The 26,622-nt window shown below is 36.0% G+C and overlaps 1 protein-coding gene across 2 annotated transcripts in view; it reads left to right on the top strand.

Moving 5' to 3' along the window:
• The first annotated feature begins 1,266 nt into the window (after window positions 1–1,266).
• TTLL7 (tubulin tyrosine ligase like 7) overlaps window positions 1,267–26,622 on the top strand; it is a 56,133-nt gene continuing 30,777 nt past the window's right edge. For both annotated transcript variants that reach the window (XM_026038058.1, XM_026038059.1), the window contains exons 1-9: window positions 1,267–1,378; window positions 13,363–13,509; window positions 13,694–13,822; window positions 14,760–14,881; window positions 15,594–15,661; window positions 20,200–20,358; window positions 21,882–22,098; window positions 24,558–24,722; window positions 25,315–25,473. In XM_026038058.1, the coding sequence (XP_025893843.1) occupies window positions 13,485–13,509; window positions 13,694–13,822; window positions 14,760–14,881; window positions 15,594–15,661; window positions 20,200–20,358; window positions 21,882–22,098; window positions 24,558–24,722; window positions 25,315–25,473 (1,044 nt within the window). In that variant the 5' untranslated portion in view covers window positions 1,267–1,378; window positions 13,363–13,484. The remainder of the gene's footprint in view (window positions 1,379–13,362; window positions 13,510–13,693; window positions 13,823–14,759; window positions 14,882–15,593; window positions 15,662–20,199; window positions 20,359–21,881; window positions 22,099–24,557; window positions 24,723–25,314; window positions 25,474–26,622) is intronic.

Here is a 26,622-nt window from a genome sequence, read left to right as displayed (position 1 = left end):
CTTCGGGCTGGCCCGGGAGGGCGTTTTGAGTGCGCGCGTTGGAGGCATCAGGAGCAGGCGGGAGCCCCGGTGGACGCGCGGCCGGCTTACGTAAAGCGGGTGGCTCTTCCTTGCAGCGTTTCGGGTGTTCGTCCGCGCCGCTCGCCGAGCCGCGCCGGAAGGCCGGGGTTTGGGCCCATCGGCCCGGYTGGGGGGCAGCGCCCTGCGGGACGGCCAGCGTTAAACTGGGATCCGGGGGGGCTAAATCTAGAACAGRTTGAATCCCGGGAGATCTAAAGCAAACGTCTTTGCTTTCTGCTCATAGCTCAAGGTCTGTAATCTGTAGGGTTTTTTTCCCTTTTATTTCTCTTGAAACTGAACTTTTTTGGTTTTTTTTTAAGTAAAATGCAAACGTGTTTCATCTTCAAATCTGAATGTACTGCTGAATAAACTCCTGTAGGGGTTCAATTTTGATATATACTTAAGATTTTGAAATTTGTGTGCATTTTGAGTGCCAAAATTAGATTCTGCTGCTTATCAGCACCTCCTCTCTCATCCCTTCTCCCCCCCCCCCAAAAAAAAACAAACAACCCCCCCAAACCTCACAAACAGGCTGTTACTATATTCTTTGCCCAAATCCTCATTGGTTTTATAAACCTGAACACCTGTCTAAAGTGCTCTTACAGGTTATTTTCCCAATTTAAGGATGGGAAGGATTTTTCCACATGGTATCTTTTGTCCCTAAATTGTACAGAGTTTCTTAAAAATACAACGTGTAGAGGTGCATCAGTAGACACTCGTGTCTCTGGTTTAACTGTTAGGATGAAGATTTTTCCTATAAACTTGGTATATATCAGTATCACCTTGAACAAAAATTGACAGAAGCAGTTAAATCCCTATGGCGGTTTTCCATGGCAGATTTCCAGAAGGGTGAATAAAGGTACTGTTCATGCTATCATGTGGAAGTACTGGTTTTCAGGCCAGATAACCTAAAAACAAATGTTAYAGCGTTTCAGAAAATCCTGTGAGCCTTTTCATCTTTTGTTTTTTGTCTGTGATTACTAGTGGTGTTATGAAAGCAAATATAGAACAGTAGTTCACCCTTTAMGAAAAGGAACTTATACATCACAACCAAAAGACCTACCCACCAGTTTGGGAGTGTTAGAGACCACTAGGCCTGTCAGTGGTTGTATGTCACTTATTCTACTTATGTGTGAACAMTTATAGTAATGTGAGGCTCAGGTTTTCAGTCAACTAATAGTTTGTTCTTTCTGTCTTCCAAAGCAGAGTGTGTTGCACTGGCAGCGTAGATTAAGCTGTTGGAAAACCCTGAAGTACTGGGAGATGAACTGCTCAGCAGAGAGTTAGAAAAAATCCTAACAGTACAACAGATTGCAAGGTAGTTTATTATCTAAGATCTTTGTAGCAGTGCTTGCAGTGAAGGATATAGAAACATATTTTAAAGATGAAATGTGTCTGACTAATGCTGACTGTGCTTGATCTCAATTGTCAGCCATCAGAGACTGAAACATGGTTTCTTGATTTCAGTCTCAATCTGTAAATGTTTAATATGTTATAAAAATCTTCGTAAGATGCATATGGCGAGTCATTTCTTCAACTTCCACACTTTCTATTTTATGTTTAATTATCTAATTATTTCAGCTAGCTTTTTGATATATTCTTAAAATGAGGTATTAGTATTAATATATACTATATATAAATACACTTAATATTATAAATAGTATTAATTTAAGCATAGAAATCTTTAGAAAGCCTTTACAGTAATATACATAAAATATTAAATGCAAGAAAATAGAACTGTATTACATGCAAGAAAATAGAACTTTATTTCATATATTAATATTTCATATTAATAGAGAACTAATGATAACATTGCCCAAGTTACCTTGCCTTTATTTCTATAAAGCTATTGTTTTGCCCTCAAAAATGAGTGTGATAGTGTTGCAATATAATTTGGTATTATTCCCTCATCTTTTCTGTTTGTGCCACAATTCATCATTCTAAAGAATGGCGATTGAAATCAGTGTCGTATTTTTCATATCTTTGAGTTTCTTAAAACCTGTGTTGCAACTTGTGTTATAAGTGCCTTGCACTGTTTTGAACCTAAACAACGGTCATGAAAATGTATAAAATGGGTTTTTTATCAATCCATGAAGGAGAAAAAAAAATGTTTCCCAGTCTTCTATTTTGTTGGTGTGGTATTTTCATCACTCAGCTTTTCATCATCCAGCCAATGATTCTGTAATAGGCTTGTGGGGAAGGGAGCCTGAAAGATGTCTAGAGTCTGCATGGAGATTGTGAGAGTTGATTTTGTGAGGGAAAAACACATAMAAGCTGTCAAAATTAAGGAAACTCATTCCAAGTACTACAGCTAATGTATCGCAAAATGTTAGCTGCATTTTGGCCTTTCACTGCTGGCCCTGGAGTACTGAGATTCACATACCTGGGAAGGTAGTTGGGATTTGAAGGAGCGTAAGGAAGCTCTTCACGCTCAGTTAATGGTCGCCTAWGGCCCTGCCAGGACAGCACTTTCCAAGTATTCCTCTGCAGATGTTAGGAGTCTCCTCAGAAGTTTACTAGAGCCCATAAGCCTTTTCTACATCAATATTTTAAAAGTTAATGCATTTTAAATTTAGACCACAGTACATTCCTCTTGCCTGATGGGTAAGTGAGAATGAGTATGGGAGGAGGAAAAAAGCCTGTAGTGTATTGAAATGGTAACCTTTGAATCTGTTGGCTATTGAGCAAGTTGCCTTTCTGGATCTGGAAGCATTTTGCCAGGTGGGAGGCTACGTACTGCCCACTTCTACCAAGTACCCTTCTTGGGGGGCCGGGTGTAGGAACCCACAGGTTTTACAGGGGTTTTGACTTACCTTTTTGCTTATTCTRTGTATTCTTCCTTGCAATACAGAGCAAATCACAGAAACTCTGCTCATCTTGATGCTTGAGCTTATTTCCATTGCTTTCTGTCTTAAATGTTTATACACCTATACAGAAATGTMGGTATTGTAAAGCTAATTTATACCCATTTTGACAACTTCTAGCACTTCAAAACATTTTTTTTTGTCTTGCTTTGAGTTCATTGTAGAAGGTCTTCTGGCTTTGTGTTTTAAAGGATTAACTAAAGCAGACAAAATGGTTCTTGCCTTTGGTATCAGTTTTAAATGAAATATAGCATGTCCAAAACAGACTGTCTATACTTAAAATGCTATAAATACATGTGTTCTTTTAAAAATAACATTGTTTCAAATGTAACATTTATGAATATATATATTTTTTATATATATATAATGCACATTCATTTCTGGGCATGCAAGCAGCACTGCTTTCTGGAGAATCCAAATCAACAGCACCATCACCAAAAAAGARCTGTGAAAGAGAACAGCAGATTCTGCTGGTGTTCCTACGTCTGGGACTCATTTTTTCACTTTGCCTTCTGTGGAGTAGAATACGGTGGCATTTACTGCTTCTGCTTGTATTGGCTTTTGGAAGAATTCCAGAATTAAGTCTACTATGCCCCATTGCTCAAATGCACTTTAGGTGAAGTTATGTTACCATTAATTGATTTAAAAAAAAAAAAAACAAAAAACTCTAAAAGGATAAAATTACTTTAAATGAGAAGTCACTTCCATCCATCTGAAGGAGAATACCGATTGTCACTTTCTTCTTAAAAGAAGAGCTAAATCTGCCTTTCTTATACAGTAAACATGAAAAAAGAATTGAGGAGGGTGGGCTCCACAGTTAGATTAAGCAGTGTGTTGACAAGTTTATTTTCATCCATGCTTAGTAGCAAAATGCTAAATATATTCTTCTTTGGTTACATTAAAGCGTATTTCCTTCCAAATTTGTCCTTGAGTTGACATGTGCTTGTTTTATTTTTAGCTCTTGAAAGCCAGCACGGTAATATCCCTATAGGGCGCAGTGGAAGCATTGGAGAATAGCATGGGAAAATGAAATCAGCTGCTTAATATTCAATTTGTTCAGGCAAAGAAACAAAAATCTAGGTACTGATTATGAACACAAAAAAAGAGTTAAATGGATGGGAGAGAAGGTGATGAGATTCGATGAGTAAATTTTCTTATATACAATGGACTTTTTTGAAAAAATATGCTGTAGAGCTGTCTGGTGGCATTTTCGTTTTCCTTGCTTATGAAGGTGGTTGTAATGTATTTAATATTTGCAGAACATGAATTTTCTGTGAGTTGTGAGTTAGTTATATATGTATTTTTTTCTTAATGCATTTTATGTATGTGTTTTGGAGAGGCAATTTTGTTTCAAAACACGTGATATGAATTGGTAGAAGAGGTCTGAAAATGTGCAATAAGAGAAGGAGGGGAAAAAAAGTTGCAGCATTTTATTTTTACTCCTTTTTTGAGGGATATAATACTACCCTAACTTTTTATCTTTATCTCAATCTGCAGTTTTTAGACGACTATAGAATACTGGCAAACTTCAAAAACTAAGCATTAATTGGAGTATTTTTAGCCAGTGCAGTGAAAGAGTGATATGAGAGTATCACTTACTTTTGGTTAATATCGTACTATTTTGAAACTAGAAGCACAGACCAGAGAGAATGTTTCTGATGTAGAAGATATGTTCAGTAAGTAAAACAAAGTATTATTGCGTGAAGAGATAGAAATCTATACAGTTTTGTTTTATTGCAAGGATTTTGCCAGAGTCATGATTCTTGTTGATGTTGCTTTTAGGACAGTTTCCTGCAAATGAAGAAATAGAACAAAAATAAAAGAAACAGTATAGAGCTAGATTTTAAATTCTGAGCACTGTCTGAGAAGTAGTCCCATTAGTAATCATAAACCCTCCCTTTAAAAGTGTGGCGAGGGATATTCCTAGTTCCTATAACTGAGTTTTTATCAAAAGAGAAATGACCAAATATTTTCACCATCCTGCCAAAAGCAATGTGCAGGAATACAAAAATGTATGTCTTTRAACATAGAAAGCAAGTCCTTGATATGTTCTGCAAAAATAAAATAATTTTTTGAAGCAATGAAGATAAAGAAGAAATGTTTTCCTGAGTATTGTGGGAGTGTCTGATGCAGGTATTAGGCACCCTAATTTTCCTGGTAAGTAAAGGATACCTCTCCTCAGTCCTGGGACATGCATACACTCTGGTGTTGCAGCCATCAAGCGTAATAGATGGGTTAGAAACTTGTGGAGTCTGAATGTGCAACAGTAGATATAATAAAGGTAGATATAGATATATAGTAGATACAATAAAGGGACCAACACAATATGATGAGCCACTARGAGAAGTCTTCTGCAAGAAGCTTTCTGTAGAAAGCTTCCCAAGGGGGGAACTGAGCCTCAGGGTTCTGAGGATGCTAATAGGCCTTAATGGCCCCAACCAGCCTCCCCTGGGACCATACTCACCCTCTGCCCATGTGCCAGGTGCTCCTTTTCAGCTTAGGCCTGTGCCTTTAGTTAGGCCAGAGTTATTCCAGGAAATGAAGTATTATTTCCTTTTCTGTCACTGAAGTTCACATTGGGCTAAAAATTGCACTCTAAGATTGCATTCTTTTCCTCCTAGAGGCCAAAGAGGTTTGAATTCAAAAAGCTGATTTTGTTGATCCAAAGCAGGAAGCAAATCATAATCCTTTATTTATATGTATATATGTATAGGTATTTATATGTATGTATTTGTGTGTGTTTATGAAGTGTATCTTTCCTATTGATTATACTCACCTTAATTCTCTGCTGTAATTTTTATTATTGTGAACTTGACCTGTTAATTTTACATTTTGAAAAASTGACTATTCTGGTTATAATACCTCATCTCTTTGGTATAACTTCTTTCCAATCACTGAGTCACTTTCTCTTTTTAGATATCACTTCATTTTTAGCTTATTGTTATGACTAAATCCCACTGACTTTCTTCTTACAGTTCTTGTCACGCTCTAAGTAAAAGTGGAAAAATTTGCTTTCTATTTTTTTACTGCATATATCCAGTATTTCCCTTTTTACTCACAGTACTAGAAAGAGTTAAGAAAGAGATGTAAAAAATGCTAAGGATAGAGTAAGTAGGAAGGAGCTGCTGCTGCAGCAGCTSATTTTCCCCTGATGTATAAGCACTATGTAAAAATGTATCATCTGTCAATCTCTGAGAGAAAATGATTTCARAGGTGGCTCTTAGTTTCAGCAGTGCAACACTTACCTGCAAGTGATTTAATTCTAGTATTTCTACAACAGTTATTTTAAACCCTTTTTCATGTCAGTGGTTGGTCCTGGTGTGAATGTTTGTTTTGCAGTGCATGAATGTGTCGGTCAAATCCGTGATAGATACAAATTTTGTACTATTATTAGTATTTTGTATGTGGAAATTGGAAGATGATAGTGCTGCACGCATCTACCAAGGGTTTTTTTTTTCCTGGCGATTGGTCTGTATAGCAGACTGTCAACTGAAATCTTACCTTTAATTTCACATTTTGGAGTGGGTTCTTTACAAGGATTCTCATTCAATTTTCTCATCTTTTTTTGTCGTCTTCCTCTTATATCCTTGAGCTCACAATATTTTTTCTTTCTGTATGATAAAGAAACTGATTTCATGGACATCTCTAYGAATGCAGTCAAAGCTGATGCACTAGCTGCTCAGAGCATGCTGGGCAGCAGCATGAAGCATTTCGTTGAGCCAAGCAACTGTGGTGTCCTCACAGTGATCCCTGTTCGTGAACCTGGAGTGAATTTTACGAGCTTTGGAATGTGAGGTACCGTCTCTGGACGATCAAACAATTCTAAAAGCGATACTTGAKGTTTATAGTCTTCGAAAAGAAATGGAGAGATATTCAGATGCAACTCTGTTATTTTTAGCTGTAATCTGTACTGCGCCAAGAATTTGATTTAGATGTAGATAAACATGGATGAAACATGGCTTGACCTTGTCAACAAATCAGGGTGTTTTAATTATGTTCCTGAACTATGCCAGCACCAGGGCTGTTCTKGAACAGAAACTATTATTTAAAGAACACAAAACTCCCTAGAAACGTCTACATTTACTTCCACAGGCTTTGGAGACATCCTATAACAGGACTTGATCTCACTAGCTCTGCAACCTTGAGTCAACTTCTGCACTTYGTGTATATGTCCATTCCTTCCAAAAGACACAACTGTGGATTTTTTTTTTCTCCTTCCAGCAATCAATGGAGCATAAAACGTTTGGGAGGAAGTTGATATCTGTGATGTAGTAGTCAGTCTTGGGCCAATAGCCAACTGTGAATCACAATATTCTGCATTCTTTTTGTCTGGGTTGTCACAAGTCTTCTTTCTTCTCATTTTTATTAATCCTATATTAAGTATTTAATGAAAGATTTATTCTTCTAGTTAGTAGGTGTGTTGTAACTGTTCCATGCGCTGTGTTTAGAAGACCATCTGTTTGRATTTAATATGAAGATGCAAGATGAAGGATGTAGTATATCTGAGAGTCAGAAACRCAGAAAGATGTGTAAAGACTGTAATGTTCAACCTCAGATAATGAACTGCGTGGATGAGTTGCCAGCACTGGTTTACCTTATGAAAATTTTATTAAATTATAAAATTATTTTTATACATTATTATTATATATGATAAATTAGAGAATTTTATTAAAGCATAATATGTTAAAACAGAACATACTAATTAATGTAACAATCTCTTTTTAATATTTAAAAATGAATAACTTAACACCATATATTTGCATAGTTAAGTTTATGGCCTTCAGTTTAATTAAGAATGTCCCTTAAAAGATTAATCTTAAGGTATACTCTTAAGGTAAAGAGGAATCAAGCTGATTATCTTAGTTTAAATACCCTACTGCTGTAGCCTCCAGCTTGAGACTTTTGTTTCATTGCATTTCTCAAGTGTGGCTTTCTAGTAACCACCCCCCCACACACACACTCCCCAAAGACTTTTTCCTATTTAAAAACAAGCTCATACACCGGATTAAGTGTTTCTTTTGGGGATCTGACCATGAGATGGATGAGGACAGAGCTGACTCTGATTCTGTTCCAAACGTGCAACTGTGCCACTGCTGTGATTACAGTCTTGAAGGGAAATGGGCACGCATAGGTCAGGTATCTCCCCTGTTTTTTCCCGTTATTTTAGCCTCCAGTCAAACCTCCAGTGTCATTGTCAGGATGTTCTCTGTAGCTCAGTGGCAGCATGTGATTAGTCCCTAAATAAAACTGCTCAGCACTACAGTGCTGCAGCAGTGATGCTGCTCCTCTTATGATTCAGAAGGTGTGTTATTCTGCTCATCCGAGTTCAAACATAGCCTAGCAATAATTTTTGTAGAATATTTGTAGAATAGTCTCATACTTCTTTGTTCTTCATAGCAAAACTAGTGTTCACAAAGTCTGATGTGTCTCACTTTGTTGTTTTCAGTATTCCAAGTGCTTAATTTGTGGTCAATATCTAAGGCACAATGTTCTTCTAGGCTTTTTCACTATATTTCACTGTATTTCTGTAGATGATCAATATATGTGCAAAATATTCCTATAACAGGATATTGGAATCCCATCTCATTACTATCTCATTAGAATAGTGACTCTATTTAGTTGATACAGTTGGTAAAAATAGGATGACACAAGGGGATTGGAAGCAGTTCAGCCTTTAAAAAGAATTTTTCTAAACTGGGTTAATTCCAGGTAGAGAGGCTTCCGTGGAGTCGCCTTCTTTTGAAACTGCTCAACTTTCTCATGTCTTTATTTGTGGAAGTATTTTCAAAATTAATGCTCCTATCAAATTGCAAATACCAAATTCTGGGGAGGAAAACTTGCTTTTGTTGGGATGTCCTACTGGAGCTTCCAGCCAACTTTATTACCTGTTAGTAAAATATTAATAGCACTAAATAGTTGCAGTGGTCTTAGCGATGGTGCAAGTCAACTGAAAGGTGTTTTTTTTTTTAGCTTTCATTTATTCTTTACAGAGCAGAATTACTTAGCGCAGTGAYTGAAATATTGGAGGCCAGTTAGCCACCTTATAAATATGTGCGGATAGTGTCAGTGGAGCTGAGCAGGTTATAGAAATAACAGATAGTGTTGGTAGAACACGATAACAATTTGGTCATGTCGGAGCACCTTGTTTGCACCTCACTGTCCAGAGAACTGTGCCTGGGTATTTCTCCTGGGTAYACCTGGTAGCTTGTCCAGCTTCAGAGCTTGATATAGCTGTAATGTTTGGAAGTTTGAGCAAATTCTGAAGACTTTAAAAATGTTGATTGCTTTGATAAAATATATGGGAGGTGTCAGATTGAGAGAATTGTCTCACAGAACTGCATGTGATTCAAAAGAGTTTAAATTATATTCAGTTGTCCCGTTTTTGTATAGCTTATAGCTGTCTATTTAGTACCTCRAACATCTGAAACTGTTATAAATTTTATCCAAAAGAGCTGCTAAATAAACATACATTTCATTTGTTGAGATCAAATGCTGCTGAAATTAATAAATTTACTTTGACTCTGGAATTCTTTGAACYGAACCGTAATGTTTATTTATTTTAAGCTAGTTGGCAGATAGCCTTTTAAAAACAAATTTATTGTTTTGATAATGCTTTGAGCCTCAAGATGTGGTTGGCTTTTTGCATGCTAAATTCCAGGGAGGAGTGAGAATGTGCTTTTCTTTTAGCACATTAGCACCAAGTTGGTTAGCTATGATTCTTGCAGATGCTTACTGAAAATTGTGAAAGGATATGATGCTTTTAATACCGCGGCTTCAGAGCTGCAAATTGTTACCTTGCTATTTGAGGATATTAATACAAGTTTTTCTCTTGTCGCTTCTGTTAATGTCATAATCTCATTTTGAGTCTGCATCTTGTAACTCAATTCTGATTCAAGAGGACATTGTAATTCTGTGTAATTGGGCAAGCTCTCACATGACATCTTTAAGTTAGTTTTTCTTTTTTATCCCAAGAAGTAAATATGCAAAGGAAGGTCTATATATATACTCTATATGCATCACTATTATTAAAAAAAAAAAAAGTGTTTTGTGTTTTGTGTGTGTTTTGAAGACTACCTTCACTTTGATTTTCATGTTTCTGTGAAATTTTARTTGTCTTGATTTTCCATGTAATTGGGGCCTTGGGACGCAGCGCTGTGCTGCTGTCCTGCCACCCTTACGGTCATGTGCTGAGTTATGTAACCACATTTGAAGTCTGTCTCCATTTCAGAGTGAAAGCTCCTTATGCTGGGAGCTGTGTGCGTTTCTTCCTGGCTCCTGAGCAGTTCCTTGGTGCTGGCAGTGTTTGAGAGTTATGCTAAGGGACTTGGGGAAAGCAGTCTGCCCACTTGAATATCTATATTAAAATATTCCAGCACGGGGAAGTGATTACTTACCTGTATGCAGAGAATACAGATAATTCAATAAAACTGACAATCCRATTTTGCTTAAGTAAATAGAGAAATAGGATAAAATAGGAAGAAACTTAAAGTTGATTGTCTTGCAGAGGTTTTGTTATATGTGCTATGACTTAAGCTCTGAAGTCAAGTTTTCAGTTAATATATGTAAATCTAAGTACATAGTCTATGTAGTTTTTCAAATGGTATTGTATTATCAAATAATAGCTGGAAAGAAGAAGTTCACATTCCCAACACAGTCTTTATTATCTCTGCTTTGGACCTGGGAGTTTTTTTGATAGTAGATGATTTTATTATTAWTATTTTTCCAAATCTATTTTAAATATACATATGCAAACTAGTCTCTTTTTGTTAAGGTGCACACTAGTTTCATAGTTAATGGTACCTTTCATGTTTTGGTAAAGAACTTCCCTGACCTGTAGATTCTTCGAATCTAATCACAAGTTGCCTTATTTTAAGTTTTAATTTCTTACCTCTCTCTTCTGATGTGAGTATTTCAGCCTTTTTCGGGGATGCTTACCCTTTCTTTCAAGGAGAAAGTTTTGAGGGTGTGCATGTTCATATAGAATCATTATGGTTAGAAAAGACTTTCAAGACTGAGTCCAAGCATAAATAATTTCAGCTCCACGCTGTGTCAGGACTGAATAGTGAAGGGTCATGTAAATCAGAGATGTGTGTCGGGATTTTAGGATTCTTTTTTTTCAYCTCCTCAGTGTGAAGTCAGAGATTCCTGCGAGCAGATTTACCAAGGCTAAGCACACTCTGTTGCTCCCAGTTTGGCAATACAATACTTTGTCCCATGTTATTTAAAGTCTTCCCTTAGAAAGCGTGTCTTCCAGGTGGGTCAYTAGATAGAGAAGCCTCTGTATTGTTGTAGCCAAATACAGATTCTGGGTTAATCTGAGATGATTCCCGCTCTAGCGGAGCTGGTGACACAGCAGCTAGTGGCTGCCGGGGCTTACACAACTGCACCTCAGTGGCTCGGGGCCCTGTCCTGCAGCCATCTCCTTCCAGCTGCAGCTTCATCTTTTATTCCTTGCAGAGACACATCCCTGTGTCCCACGGGGACTTCCTTCTCCCGGTTAGAGAGCTGCTGACCTGAACTCTAGGCTGAGAAATGGTTGCAGATTTACTGTGAGGGTTGGCCCAATGAAGCWTTTTCATTGACAAAATCTTGCTGTGCATTTCCATAGCTGTGTGCTGTAGGCAAAAAAATCCTGTTAATATATTAATCTGCACTGCTGATGGTCTGCTCATCTGAAGGACCRTTGCTTAATTGAAAGTCATGAAACTTAGGTGTTTTTGCTCTATATTTAAACCTGCATATATGAAAGAATTTTTTTAAGGAAAACAATATGTCAACAGTGTAGTGCAATTTTTAAGTGTATGAAAACAAAATTTGTTGGCAGTACTTTCTGGTAGATTTTTTTATTTTACAAGCTCAATGAAAGCTCTGTGAGCTGTCTGATTCTTATTACCACTTTGTAGCATATAAATCATGGTGAATTAGTAAGGGCTGGCATTTCTCCCAAGGCAGTATTAGCCTCCTTGACATTTTTTCCAAATTGGTTAAAAGCTTTTAGCCGGCACAGCTGAAGAACAACTGCTAGGAATTTGAATATGTACTTACAAAGCCTTAATTGGCCAGCAGAAGGACTTAAGTATTATTTCCAGGAACTGAACGTGTCTTGTGCTCTGATGATATTCTTAGCTTGAGAAACAGATAACATGCGATATTCCCAGAGGCGACGTGTCTTGTATTGTTTTGCCTTACTAGTGCTTTTTAGTAGGGCGAGTGCTTTACTCTTCACATTTTGTGTCTAACTTTGTTAGTGCATTGGGCACTAGGACTCTCAGGGCACCTTCTGAAATGGTGTCAATAGAACATTGGAGCTTCAAAATGGTCCAGCAGTTTAGTTCAGTTTGGGGATGTTCTGCTGCAGCAAAGTATTGTAAAAAGATTAAACAGATGAGGCGGAGTTTCCATTATTGTTGAATATTGCACCTGTGTATGAAATATCTGCTAATCTTACTTCCTGAATAAATACACAGGATAGTTTCAGTGTGCGTTTGTGAAACGGAGTGGGCGAGAGAGGAGTTGGTTTGTCTTGGTTCAGAGCAGAATTTGTACATTAAATACAGTCACAAAAAATCCTAATCTGTTATTTTTATCCTCTTGTGTGAGTTGGATTAAGTAWGACCTATTATTAAAATATATGGTAATTTTCTCTATCTCTCTTACACACGCGCACACACACACACATGCGCACACACACACAGTTTACAGCCAAAACTGGTGTTTTGGTGATTTTGCTAATTTGCATCTTGCCCAGTCTTTTGTCAGACTTATATTGCATCAGACGTCATCACATACAGTAGTGTTTTACTACTGAAGGTTTCTTTAATCTTTTAGTCAGTTTTTCTTATAGTTAAGTTTCACATCTTGCATAATGTTCAGAGAAGATTTAGAAATTTGTATTGGTACCATGGACATGAAAAATAGATTTTTTTTTTTTATGTGAATGCTTGCTTTAAATTCTGATAGTTTTAGATATTTGACAGCCTAATGTGTCTTTGAAGTTGTTAGTGGTATYGTTAAACTAACTGTGTTAACAAGTGATAATTGGAAATCAATTAAAACTGATCATTAAGGTAGGTTCAGTTATTTCCCATTTGGGAATTTTTACTTATATGATTTAAATTTATCATAAATCTATTGACATTTGTGGAGAAAAAGTTTGAGRCATTGATCTAATTGGATTATTTTCATTCTCAATTCTTTTACACATAAACAAAAATAAGTGAGATCATATRTTTTTATACTGAAAATGAATTTTTTTCTGAAACAACACAACCGACATGTAATGATCTAAATTCATTATTTGCAGTAACGTGATTAGTCTTGTAAAGGAACATTACTTCTGACTTGTTGCTAAAAATAGTTTGATAATTACTTTTTTTTTCCAGATTTTTTCTGTAATGGATTTTCTTATTTTTTTAATGCTGATATCTATTTATTTCAGAAGTAATACTTGCTGCAACCAGAGATTAAAATGGTATAGCTAGAGTTTTAAATAATTTGGCTTTGACAGCCCCATCATTTTCTGGGAACGTGGACCCTGCCTCTGTACCCTCCTAGATTATAATGCCATCCTTGCCTAATGAGGGAGGTGAGTTATGCATTTTTAATATATGCTATTAATTATTTCAGTGTACTTGTTATCTCTAAGTCTAAATTAATGTTTATAACAGATTAACTCCAATGATGCTTTGTGGTGTGGCGCTTCTAGTTTCTTTTGTATATACTTTTTTGAGGTCTAAACCTGTTGACTGTTGTAATGTTCTATCTCAAAGATAACCATGGAACCACTCGTGTGACTTTGAGTGCAGAACTGCCTTATCAAGGCACGATTAAAAGAAAAGCCAAGAAGAAGAAGCATGGAGTCATTACTGCAAATGTTGCTGGCACAAAATATGAAATTGGTAGGAAACTACCTATTTTGTTTTCATTGTAATAGCCATTGATGTGAATGAATTGCTAACTAATGGGATGWTTTAGTGGACTTTAACAAGCTGACAGTGAATCACTTCCAGAAGATTTTCTTCTCTAAGAAGCCTTTGTTGTTTTTTTATTTTTTAACATTTAGTTGATACTTTTGAACACTGCATCTGTTGCTCCTCATTCATTATTCAGGAAAAGGCCTTGAAATGCAAAAATWGAATTAATTGAAGAAGCTGGGGAAAAAAAAACTTAACTGCGTTGCATTTTTATTAGGGAGTGTATGTAAAGTTTTAAAAGAGGAAAAGTGTAAATTTGATGTTAAATACTGGGCTCCTTTATATAGAGATTTTGTGATTAAAGTCTCATGTTTTAAACTTTCAAACATGGAGCTACTATCATCCTGCATTTGTAGTTTGTCTTTCTCTTGTAGAAAAGAAAGTATGCAAAACTAGAATAATGTAATTTGGCTTCAGCACATAAAAGAACAAGTCTCTAAGACCAACATTGTAATTCAGGCTTTTGGTTGAATATGAGAAGAGAATCTGGAAGGTGGGACTGCTGCTCACTCTTGCTTAAAAGTAAACAATGTCACTAAATATGCTTCTGTTCAGCATGTAATTTGCATGATCAGTTTGTCCTGATACCACTCAAAAAAAAMAAAAAAAAAAACAAAAAAAAAAAACCCCAAAACCCAGAAAACAAAACAAAACAAAAAAAACCCCACCACTGGACTGAAAATAATCCCAACCCAAAACAAGAAAAGCAAACAAAAAGATAAATCTCTTTCTAACCGAGGATAGTTTTTCTCAAAAAACTAGAAAATATAGGAAATGTTGAAAAAGCTCAAAATATTATTTTAATCTTGAATATGTCTTCTAGATATTCAGGATGTTTCTAAATCATGTCATTTCTTTGTAGTACGTGTAGTAATACGAGAAATGGGATTTGTGAAAACACGCGATGAAGATGAAACGGCAAATCTTATTTGGAGTGATTGTGCTGTGCAGCAAGAAAAGATTGCTGAGCTTCGGAACTACCAGGTAGAGTAGAAGACAATGTTTCTGAAGGGCCAACAAGCTGTTTCATGCTGAAACATTCCTTAATATGTCGCATTTGGCCAGTTAACATCTGTATGGAGAGAAAACGCAAAACAAAAATAACCAGACTGCAACAAAGCCAACAACATATTCTTAATCCTATTTTCTTTTCCAGAGTTATTTGTTCACACCATTTGGAATCTGGTGTTTAAATAATTGGGGCTGTTCTCATGATTTTGTCTGCCAGTGGGTGTTGTGAATGATGAAAGAGTTTGAAAGAAGATGCAAAACATCATTTATAAGTTGGTCATAAGCTTTTAAGCAGTAAGTTAAGCAGAGCCTCTCTCCCTAGTTTTTGTGAATAAGTCATTTTTTTTTACCATTACATTGTGACAGCATTCTTTGTTCCTTGATAACTTTTTGAGTAAAAGAATGATAGATTCTCTTTTACTTAGATAGATTTACTTTTATATGAAGTGAAATCAATGAGGATACTCTAGTGAAAATCTTTTGGGGAAGAATGCAATTTATAGCATCTTTAGTAGTGTTAGGAGTATCCACATAAATGTAAGATATTCTCTTAGATGATTTATATATAGTATTAACTATGTTTGTGTGAATATGTAGTTGAATCTTTTAAATGATTGCTTGTAATTATGACAGGAAAATTAAAAATTTCAACTTCCTTTTATTTTTTTTTTCTGCCCTACCTCAGAGAATCAACCATTTTCCAGGAATGGGAGAGATCTGCAGAAAGGATTTCCTAGCAAGAAACATGACTAAGTAATCTTTTTCTTCTAATATTAAGAAATTTTTCAGCCGTGTTATTATGCAATATTATACTAATTTGCCACTTGTGGAGTCAGTTTATTTTTACTGAGAGGCTATAATAGATCCAGGGATATTTTCTAGTGTTCCTTAATGGCTTTGGCTTTAGACTTGGCTCTGTAGCATCTGAGTGGACTGTTGTATCTTTTCCATTGACTTCAATGGAAAATACTTGGAGTTCAATTCTCTTTCCACGTGCTGCAAAATGATGGATAGGGACTTAAATCATTAGGTAATACGTGTAATGTAACAAGTAGTGGTAGAATAGGAGGAATACCTAACTCGTTTAAAGTAATTAGTGACTATATTTTTATATTTATCAGTGCAAAAAATGTGAACTGTCTTAGCGTTGACAGGAAAGTCAGAGACACTCATTTGTCTCAATGCACTCCTTGACTGTCATGAAATAACTGAATTCTGAGGAATTTTATTAGCTAAGAATCTGTGAGCAAGACCTGTAAGAAAACAATGCTAAATAATGATTCATCTCCCTGGTAAGAAGTAAGAGTTTAGGTAGACATCTGTGTGGATATTTTGATTCTTCTAGCCTAGGTTACTTCAAACACCATTTAAACGTAAGTTAATGTTTTGGACAAATCATACCTATACTGCACCATTACCAAAAGAGAATTTKATTTCATATCTTTCTGTAATTAGTGTGATATCTTCTCTCACTTGCCCCTTCTCTGTTTTGTGAATGCTGAGGTAGTGTGCAAAAATATTCTCATGCAATTGGCATTGCTATTGGCTCATGTGTTCTGCTTGTGGTCCAAAACCCCATTGCACCAATGAAAGCTGCACRGGCATTTCTCACTGCCCCCTCCAGGCCAAAACTCTAAGTGAAAATGTAGAGATAACGCATGGATACGCACAGCTATTKGAACAGTATTGGTCAGCATGGAAAGCAGTGGTATCATTGTATATATAGTTCTGTAATGTGTGTGTATGTTTAAAAGGCAAAAAATTATGTGGTCGCACTCACATTATTTTGAAATACAGTCTCATGTCTCCCTTTCAACTTGCTGATTTCTCAGTTTGCGGCACTTTCTGAAGGCATTGAATATGAATATACACATAAAGGAGAATGCTTTCTCCGGTAGGATAACTCTGGGTAAAACATGTTATAATGTCACTTAATGGCAGGAGATACCCCAGGGTCTTTTCTCTGTTTTCCGTAATACCGGCCTCACAATTTAATACTTGGCATTTGTAATTTACAAAAATCAAAGTGATAACAGCTTGAGATAAATTGTGGAATACACACATATGTTAAAACAGATCAATTCTATATGGCTGGCAAGGCATGCAATGGAGTTCTGTGTAGCTGCTCCTCTGCCTTATTTGAACAGAGTAGTTCTAATTCTGTGCTTGCTTTTCTGCATACAGTCTTTTCTATTGTCTTATTTCCTTATTTGCAGCATACACTGTTTTTTTTTTTTTTGGATCAACCCACATTTGAATTGTGCTGGTTTTCCTTGAGATGGTGCTGAATTGTTGATGGCAATCAACACTTCCTTAGACAGATCCTTTAACAGTTACATTTTCAGTACAATCAAGTACGGCTCTTGGGTTTTGATGAGGCGATGAAATATCAGGACAACAAAGAACAAAGTGTGTGTATTTTTTTTTTCTTTTCAAAGAGAGGCTGCAGATGTCTAGAACTTATTTATTTTTTATCTCTACATCCATTCATTTAGGGAAGTAAAGAAACAGCATCAAATTTCATTCATAGAGTGATATGTAATTTAAGGTTTACAGCTAAATATARGAAACATTTGTATGTTTAGCAGTGCTTTGTGTAGTGGAATATTTTGACAAATTGTTGGTCATAAATGGAGAGGAGGAGGAGGTGAGTAGAGATTGAGGTGTAAAAGAGGAACACAAGGGATTTAGTGAAAGATTTCTTTACATTTAATTCCAGGCCTCTTACAGATATCATGGCTAATGCATGAACAGCTACATTTCTTGCGAGCTATGTAACATGTGGCACATGTAATGTGAAAGAGGAGGACCAAAGAGTAAATGTAGGGACACAGAGTAACTGAATAGATAGAAGCAGGAATGTRTGGAGARCAAAAGGAGGCGTGAGTATCATTTTGAGGAGAAATAATCGGCACACTGAGAGGGAGAAAAAAAAGAAAATTAGGATTCATGGGATCTGATTTCTGTAAGTGCTATCTTAGAGATGCTCCTCGTGTCATTGCTAGGTATGCATGCAGTTTGTGGTGAGAAGATCTACAGGATGAATGGGAAAGAGAACACAGACACGGATGGTCTTTTACCATCCTTTTACCTTTGCTTACATTTAAAAGGTTTATGGACTTGTGGTCCAAGAATCATGCTCATCTACACCTATCCACCAACCTCCTTTTGTATTTGAATAGAGAAAAGATCTTGAGGCACAGGCAGTGCACCCAAGTTATTAGATGGACAAGKCGTGTCTTGAGTAACGTGCACTTGAAAACTTTGTTTTGCACAGGAAACACTCTGACAAGTGTGTGGGTTGTGACCAAGGGTGAGAGTAGTGCTCGGAGGAGCAATAACTTGTTAATTCTCAGACCTCCTGGTAAGGGCTGCAAAGGCTGAAGGATACAGCAGCACAGTAAAGAAGTGGTTAAATGCAGTAATGGTAACAGATGTCTTGGAAAATAGGGCTGTTGTATTGGAATAGGTCTTAATTCAACAAGCTGCTTGATGATACAAAACTATTTTCTGAATAGGACCATACAGGGAAAAAATAACACTGAGTTCTTTTATTGAGAGTGTTAGTGAGTACCACAACTAGTAAGCAATAACAAATGCTCAGCCTTATAGTATTAAGTGTTCACAGTTTATTCAGTTATGCATAAGTTTAAAAAAGCCATATAATATTGTTTTATTCACTGTTTTAAAATAACATGAATATATCTGTAATGCCCAAAATTATATTCACTGAGTGGGGAATATAAGTATTGAAGTCTGTAAATAAGTTTAAATATCAAATTTGTCATGTAACATACTTCAGGATGTCTAAGTAAGTAATTTGGATAGAAATAGGAAACTAACCCTGTTTTTATTCAACAAGGGATTTTTGTTTAAGTTCTGGTTAAATATTCAATTAGCAAATTAATAACACTTATAGTGGATAGAAAGTGAGTAAATGAGTAAATGATGAATCATAATGTCTCTTTGTTTTCTTAAATTATCTGGATATTTGATGGCCTGCATCAAGCCAGATCTTTAAGTGTGGCAATTCCCATGAAGCTGTCCAAGTCCTGAACACCCTGCGGTGCTTCCGAGCTCCTGGAGCTGTCGCTGCCCATGGCAGGGTTTGCTGGGCAGCTGGCTGCGCAGTCTGGTGACAGTGCGTCTATTATACCGCCGGTCTTGGCCACAGTCCGGGGCTTACAGATGTCGTTGGCAGTTCTGTAATTTCTGGCATCATCTGAGCCACTTAAAGAAAAAGTGGCTTCTTGCTGCATGAAAAGTATTGGGTCATGCCAGAGTATTAGGTGACGTTTTTAGTCAACTTTGATTCACCCTCTGTTGGATTGTGGAAATTTGTATTTTAGATGTGTCCAGAGTTTGTGTTTGAAGTAGTATCAAATTTCTCAAGGTTACTTGGCAGCAACTCTGTGTACCCAGGTCAGTTTGCCATGTTGCTTTGCTTTGGAAATGTCTTTGAAGTCCAGAAAGAAACAAATCACCCTTGTTGCATTACTTCCACTTCCTTTTAAGTTCTCTCCATGTTAATATTTTTCATACCCATAAAATTCACATTTAAAAAATTTTTTTTTTAATTTTACACTTAATCTTTGTCAGAAACTTTAATTTGACTTTTGGACCTTTTTTAATTTGCTATTTTATTTTTTATTTATTTTTTTCTTAGCTGGTATATAAAATATTAAGCATCAGAAGATTTGTTTTGTGGTCTAGAACACAATTAGCTTCCTCCCTTCCTCTTCAGTTCTACCGATGAAGTGATATACTTTCTTTCTTCAAATTTTTGGTATTATATTATCTCTGCAGGCAAAAATAGTCCTACTGAGGATTTGTCCAAAAAAACTGAGAAACCTCCCAAATCTATACCAATATGAAAATAAATATACATGCCAAAATACTGCTAAAAAATGCAAAACCAAGAGTGTCTGTCAGGAAGGGGAAGATATATGATCATATAGTCTATTATAAGTTTCCTATACCTAAGCATAGGAATATCATTAAATCATCTAACTAACTGAACAGAAATTGCAATAGAATTGATGCCAATAAGATAGGAAGATAATAAGATATGGTAGTCAGCAATAATGCATTAGTCAGCTTTTGTTATTCTTAAAAATAGGCATAGGAGTACGTCATGAAGAACCAACTATTGTTAACTGACCCTAGATGTTTGTTTTCCTGTTACTTTTCAGGTGAAATCTCCTTATCAGATTTTGTAAGTGCTATTTAATCCTGAGCATTAGTGCATGAAAGGAGTGAAAATATTTCAATTCTGTTGCCCTTTTCTACAGAATGATCAAGTGTCAGCCTCAGGAGTATACTTTTATTCCTCGAACATGGATCTTCCCTTCAGAGTATACTCAATTTCAGAACTATGTAAAAGAATTGAAGAAGAAACGAAGACAGAAAACTTTCATAGTCAAACCAGCTAATGGTGCAATGGGACACGGGTAAGTTGCCTATTAACTTCAGGCATCCTTCGTGCAAAAGGTGAATATCTCCAAATGTAAATAAATAAACAAATTATTACAGATTTTGAGATTAAAAGAGCTTCCCCTCTCCCTTCCTCTTATCTAGTGCTGTTTACAACATTGTCTTACACAACAGTGTATTAGTATGAATTTTGCTTAAGATCAGTGTAAGGAAGTTTATGTATTGGACAAATGCRTTCCAACCAGCACATTTGAAACAAAGCTAAATGCAAATGGTAATTTTGTGTTCTGAATGTGGCATAATTAGAGGATACCTTTTCATATAAGACTGAAGTGACTCTTAAGGTCAGGATTAATTTTATTTCAAAACTATGTAATTATCAATGTCTTGTGCTTAGACTTTTGAGGTGATATTATTTGGCCATAAAGGTCAGGGTTTTGGTAGCTGGGAACTGTGGTGGTGCCCTGCATGGGGAGGAGGCCAGGAACTGTTTTGTGCTGGTTCTGCCTTGGAAACCAACCCCAACGTGTCACTGCATGGCAAAACTGCAGGCAGGCAGAAGACATTTAAAAGAGAGAGAGCAAGGACCTTGAGGTGGAAAGGAGGAGGAGGCAAATGACAGGGAAGTGCTATTGGGGACATGGCTAGAGTTGCGCTTTTGGAAGGTGACCCATGCTGGAGCAGGAAATAATCTTAGCCGAGCTGAGATTGTTTTGCCTGAGACAAACACACACAGGGAAAACCAGAAAAAAAAATATTTCAGTTTCCTTCCTAACAAGCTAAAAATAAAGGCGGTATTTAAGAGAAATGCCAGGAAAGTACTCCAGGATRCAAGGAGTATTTACTACTGGAACATGAAAGTGTGTCATAGTAAAGGGAAGGGGTAGAATATAGATGATAAAGATATGTTAATTCAACAATAAAGTTAATATTGATACAATGAAAAAYATGAGCTATTAAGTTATTTGAAAGGCTCTGTACTATAGAGCTGCCTGTGTGTAACTTAGTCTGTGTGTAACTGATTATTTTTCCTTTTGCTGTGGACAAATTGGAATGCAGAAACACGCAGCCATTCACAGTCACAGCAGTTGGTGTCTTGCCCTGCAAATGCCAGGTCGCTTTGTCAGGTTACCCCTAAAATTCTTTGAAATCTGTAACCTCAGACAGAAGTTCTGAATGGGGAATGGAAACCTATTTTTAGAGCTGCTGGAGAAGACTGTCAGAACTAGCGAGTGCTCGTTCTGCCAAGCAGTTCCTGACCGCAGAATGAATGCACTATTCCAGACTGTTGAATCAGGGGAAGTAGAAAGTTATTTTGAAAGGGTTCCTTGTCTTTTTCTCATCCAGTGAAGTACTACGAAAAGTGGAAAAGTAAAAGCCACTTAAGTGAATGTCACTTTTTTCAGCCCTGCAAATCAGATACACCTCTCTTCCTTGACTTCAACTTTTGATTACGTGGCTGCATGACCATGAAAATGTGTTTCAAAGTGTTATGTCAATGTTGCATGTTTTTTTAAAATTAACTTTTGTTTTTAACCAGAATCTCTTTAGTAAGAAATGGAGAAAAATTGCAGGCCCAAGATCACTTGATTGTCCAGGAATATCTTGACAAACCYTTTCTTATGGAAGGCTACAAGTTTGATTTACGCATATACATTCTTGTAACCTCCTGTGATCCATTAAAAATATTTTTATATCATGATGGACTGGTGAGAATGGGCACAGAGAAGTATCATCCACCCAGTGATTCAAATTTGGTAAGTTGATGTTCCTGCCAATTTATCACTTGCATGTGTAGAGTTTTACCAGAGTAGAGTTTGGAGGAAGAAAAGTAAGTATGTGACATGAGATTTAATTTGATATTTATATGGCAGCACTTTTGCATTGTTACTGAAGAGGCAAAAATGAAAATGAAAGATACTGCCCTCATTTTTATTTTTCCTGTCAAAATTGCAGTTACAGTCTTATTACTTATGTAGTCAAATTTTAAGATTTATGTATGTGTGCTTAAGAGTTTAATTATTCCATAAAAGCAAGAAAAAATACATCATTTTTAATATTCATAACCAGAACAAAAGAAAAAGAAAAAATGCTTCAGGAACAGTGTTTTATACATGCTTAAGAAGTTCTATTTATTTATTTATTTATTTTTAACCTCCTATGTAGTGTACAGCAGCTATTGAAAACATTAGCATTACGTAGCAGGCTCTGTGGCCTTGCAGAGAACAAGCAAATGGGATGTCACGGTGATGTTTTTGCCTGCTTTAGTCCTTCCATTCACTGTACAGTATCCTCTTACTTTTCTTGGGCTGAAAAGTGTAATCCCTCTCGTTCTGAGCCAAGACAAAACAAGAGTGCCTGTTAAGGCAGAAGTAAATGTGAAGCATGCAGACACCAGTAGACTTGTGTGTCCTGTACCTCACTGTTGAACTCCMCCACTACTACATCTTTGTTTTTACAGACCCATGTACTCAGAGAGCTGCTTCAGCGTCACTAAGCAGCAGGCAGTGCAGGGAGAGGCTTTTTCCCTCCTTGTCTTTTAACACTGTCCATCATAGTGCTCTTTCAAAGAGGGCAGGTGTAATTTGGAAGCCAAGGTGGTCCTTTGTACCCTAGGATTTAGTGGGAAGAATGCAAGGCGAACTGCAGTTACAGTATCAGTAAAGTACAGTATAGCTATTTTTTTTTTCCTTTTCAGTGTGTTTATCAAAGTTGCTTTCCTGGTTTTATTGTTAGTTCCAGCAGTATTATAAGCACTGAAACGTGCTCTGAGTGGATAAATAGGACAACAGACCTGGCAGATTTTTTTTTTCTTTTTTTTTCTTTTTTTTTCCTGTTCTTGCATTCATGTGGTAATTCATCTATAATAGAAAATAACTTGGCTTAACAGCAATGACATTTGTTAGATGACACTTTTCCATGCTGGTTTTGTTTCACATAAGTTTGGACTAAAAATTAGTTCAGGTGTTTAAAAAACTAACTAAATAAAAATGCTTTTTTTTTTAACAGTTTGAAAAATAGTTACCTCTGCTTGAGATGACTTGAGTTTTACAGAAAGATGACATTTGTAACTACTCAAAAACAATAACTTCTAGGATGGTTCTCAAAATAGTAATCAGAAGCCATGGAAGAAGTTTACTAATTGTAATGTTAATACAAATATTGTTAACTACCCTGTAATTAAGTTGTTTAGTTCTGTTAATATGATTTTTTTTAAGCATAAGTGCAGTGAGATCAACGCCAGCAGAAGGCTAGTGGTATCTTTTGGCTGTCTTATCTAAGAGGAATGGAAACAGAAAGCTTATGGTTGCATCAATTAGTGCTGAAGCGAGGAATGAAATATGGCAAATAGCTGTCACTGAGATAAGGAGAGTCATTGTGCTAGGATAGGGGGAAAGCTGAATTAATACTTGCAGTGGAAGATAAGTGCACTTAAATATATTGGCCTTGCAAAGGCCCTGTACATCTGTTGTGTGTAATATACAAGATGAGCTAAAATGCAGCTGATAACATGAATCAGTTGCAGCTTACATTTTGTTCTATAAAGAAGCCATATCACACAGTCCTTTATGTAATGTTTAACTCCCTCTAATGTACGGCCATTCAAAAATGGGCAATTCTATCAGATACCAACGTGGTGGACAAATTTATATGTAAAAGATATTTTAAAGTCTCACTCTCATGGGAGCATTTTTCAAACTCTAGGCCAAACTGAAAGTGGGGATTTCTATGAAATGGATACTAGAGTTTTTTGACATTTTTAAAGTAGCCCTCTAAAATATGATCTTCATTTTGCTTSCTGTGGAATATAACTCTTTGTAAGTAATGGTAATTACTCTTCCAGTTTTTGTTCTTTATGTATAGATGTGTTAAAAATAACAGATGTATTATAATGCTTAACCAGATGTCGAGTAGGGTTCTATTAACTATAAGTGGCTCAAGTATGAGCRCAGGTTTTGTTATATCAGGGCTAGAGCATTTAGTGTATTTGATCTCCAAGAAGCAGAAATCCTAAATCCTCACATAATACTTTTGAGAAAGGGGAACTGTTTGACTAATTCATTATTGATCTGAAATGTGTGTGTGCTTCCACACATTGCAAAACCTCTGCTCTTCTTTGAGCCAGTCATAGTTTGCTTTATTTTGACTATTTTAGAACTATATATAAAGTTTGTTTTGTTTTTTACTTTTTTACATCTTTTCTCCCTGCTTTTAGAGCCAATTGTATATGCATCTGACTAATTACTCTGTCAATAAGCATAATGAACRCTTTGAACGGGATGAAACAGAAGACAAAGGAAGTAAACGATCCATAAAATGGTTTACTGAGTTTCTAGAAACAAATAACCTTGATGTCTCCAAATTCTGGAATGATATTTCAGTAAGATAAAAACAATTACATGTTCCTTTATATTGTGTTTATGTTTAGAAAATTAATAGCCTCTGGCATCCACTTTGCTTTGAACCCAGCAAAATTCTTGGAACATCGTTAACCTAAAATTCTTGGAACTTTGTTAGTCTAAAATTCTTAGCAATGTATACCACAAAGGACATAGTATAAAAGATGAGGATGATATTTCTAAAAATCCTTTTAAAAATGTAAATCACTATTTGGAGTTTGATTTTTAAGTCAARTTATTAAACTATTTCTATATGAGACAAAAAAGGCCTTTTAAACAGTTATTCACATAAGTCATAATATAGAAAGGAATGGTTTTGTTTAAATTAGTAGAGACTTTTCTATGGCCTAAAGTGAATTTTATCTCTGAAAATAACTATATGTTACATAGCTAATTACATCGTATTGCAAAATACATCTATTTGTTATACATCAGGTTATTATATTTTTATATATTATTTATTATAAACCACTTATTTGGTTAGGGGAGGGCCTTTAGTTGAAGTATTAGAGTTATTTTGATATATTCTGCTGTTGTCTCTTCTGATWTTTTTTTTCTAAACAATCCGCACAGGAGTTGGTAGTGAAGACTCTCATAGTTGCAGAGCCGCATGTTCTTCATGCTTATCGCATGTGCAGGCCAGGACAAGCCCCAGGAAGTGACAGTGTCTGCTTTGAAGTCCTAGGATTTGATATTCTGCTGGACAGAAAACTAAAGCCATGGCTCTTGGAGGTAAACCTCTTGGAAAGAATGTAAAGTAAGATGTTCAAGTGAAACTCAACAGGCTTTAGCTGAATCGATATCTAYGTTAGAAAACTGCTAAAGAAAATATGTGCCTTGCAGAAGATTGTTATTGGGTGCATAGGTGGCACTTTCTTCAGCATCCATATTGAAAATATGTCTCGTGGTGAATTTTGAGATGAGGGTCAAGGTAGTTGTTTTCCTGGAAGGATGCAGCATTTCACATGGGCAAATGTGAAGTTGATCCGAGTGTTCTGGATGTTTTATCTCTGAAAGAACCTTGTTTTACAGAAATCCAATACCTGATAAACTTACTCCTTTAGTATGGTTCTGTATATTCTTTCATGAATTTATGGTCTTTATTTCATATTTTAAATGTATGTTCTCTGTCTTTAAAAAAAACCCAACATATAAATGGGAAASTAAGTGTATGTGCTGTCAAAAAATCAGCATGAATGGATGGAAGGAAATGTACGTACAATGACTTGTATGTCTGTGGAATGTAGATGGTTCTTGTACATCTTTTCCATGAGGAATGTTTGAGGTGTGTATTCTATTTCTCTTCAGTTGCACTATTTAATATATAGATGGAGTTCACTTTTTTTTTTTTTTAAAGATCATCTTATTTTCTTGCCAGGTTGGTACTCTATACAGCTGAAATAAAAAGCAAAATATATTAAAAGTCTGACCAGACAATAAATCATGAATATGTTTTGGCTCCTATTCAACAAGATGTACACAAATTTACTGCATTATAGCCTTGTTTGTGGCCATTGATATTGACAACAGTTGTTTTGTCCTGCTTTTTTTTTTTTTTTTTTCCTCAGGGATTCGGTGTAATTTTAATTAGGAAAATGCAAATTCTTCACTGTCTGCCATGCAGACTTAAGCATATTTGCTAGCTTTTATGTGCTAGCCAAAAGCACCACGTGGCATGAACTTAATCTGCACTTTACAAAAGTGATGTCTATTTTAATGTCACTGGATTTAAAACTACATCTCTATTTCCTCTTTTCGTCAAGCAAAGCCTGCCATCTTTTTGATTTAGCTTTCAGATTAATATCTATAGGGTAGCTTTAGCTTGCACGTAGGTCTCTGTAGTTGCATAAGTACAGACTGAGGTTGCTCTGTCTGCACATT

Source organism: Nothoprocta perdicaria, unplaced genomic scaffold, assembly GCF_003342845.1.
Source record: "Nothoprocta perdicaria isolate Ctin4 unplaced genomic scaffold, notPer1 scaffold_20, whole genome shotgun sequence".
Taxonomy (NCBI): Eukaryota; Metazoa; Chordata; class Aves; order Tinamiformes; family Tinamidae; genus Nothoprocta; species Nothoprocta perdicaria.
Note: the sequence above shows the minus strand (reverse complement) of the source record. Positions and strands in the feature narration are given on the sequence as shown.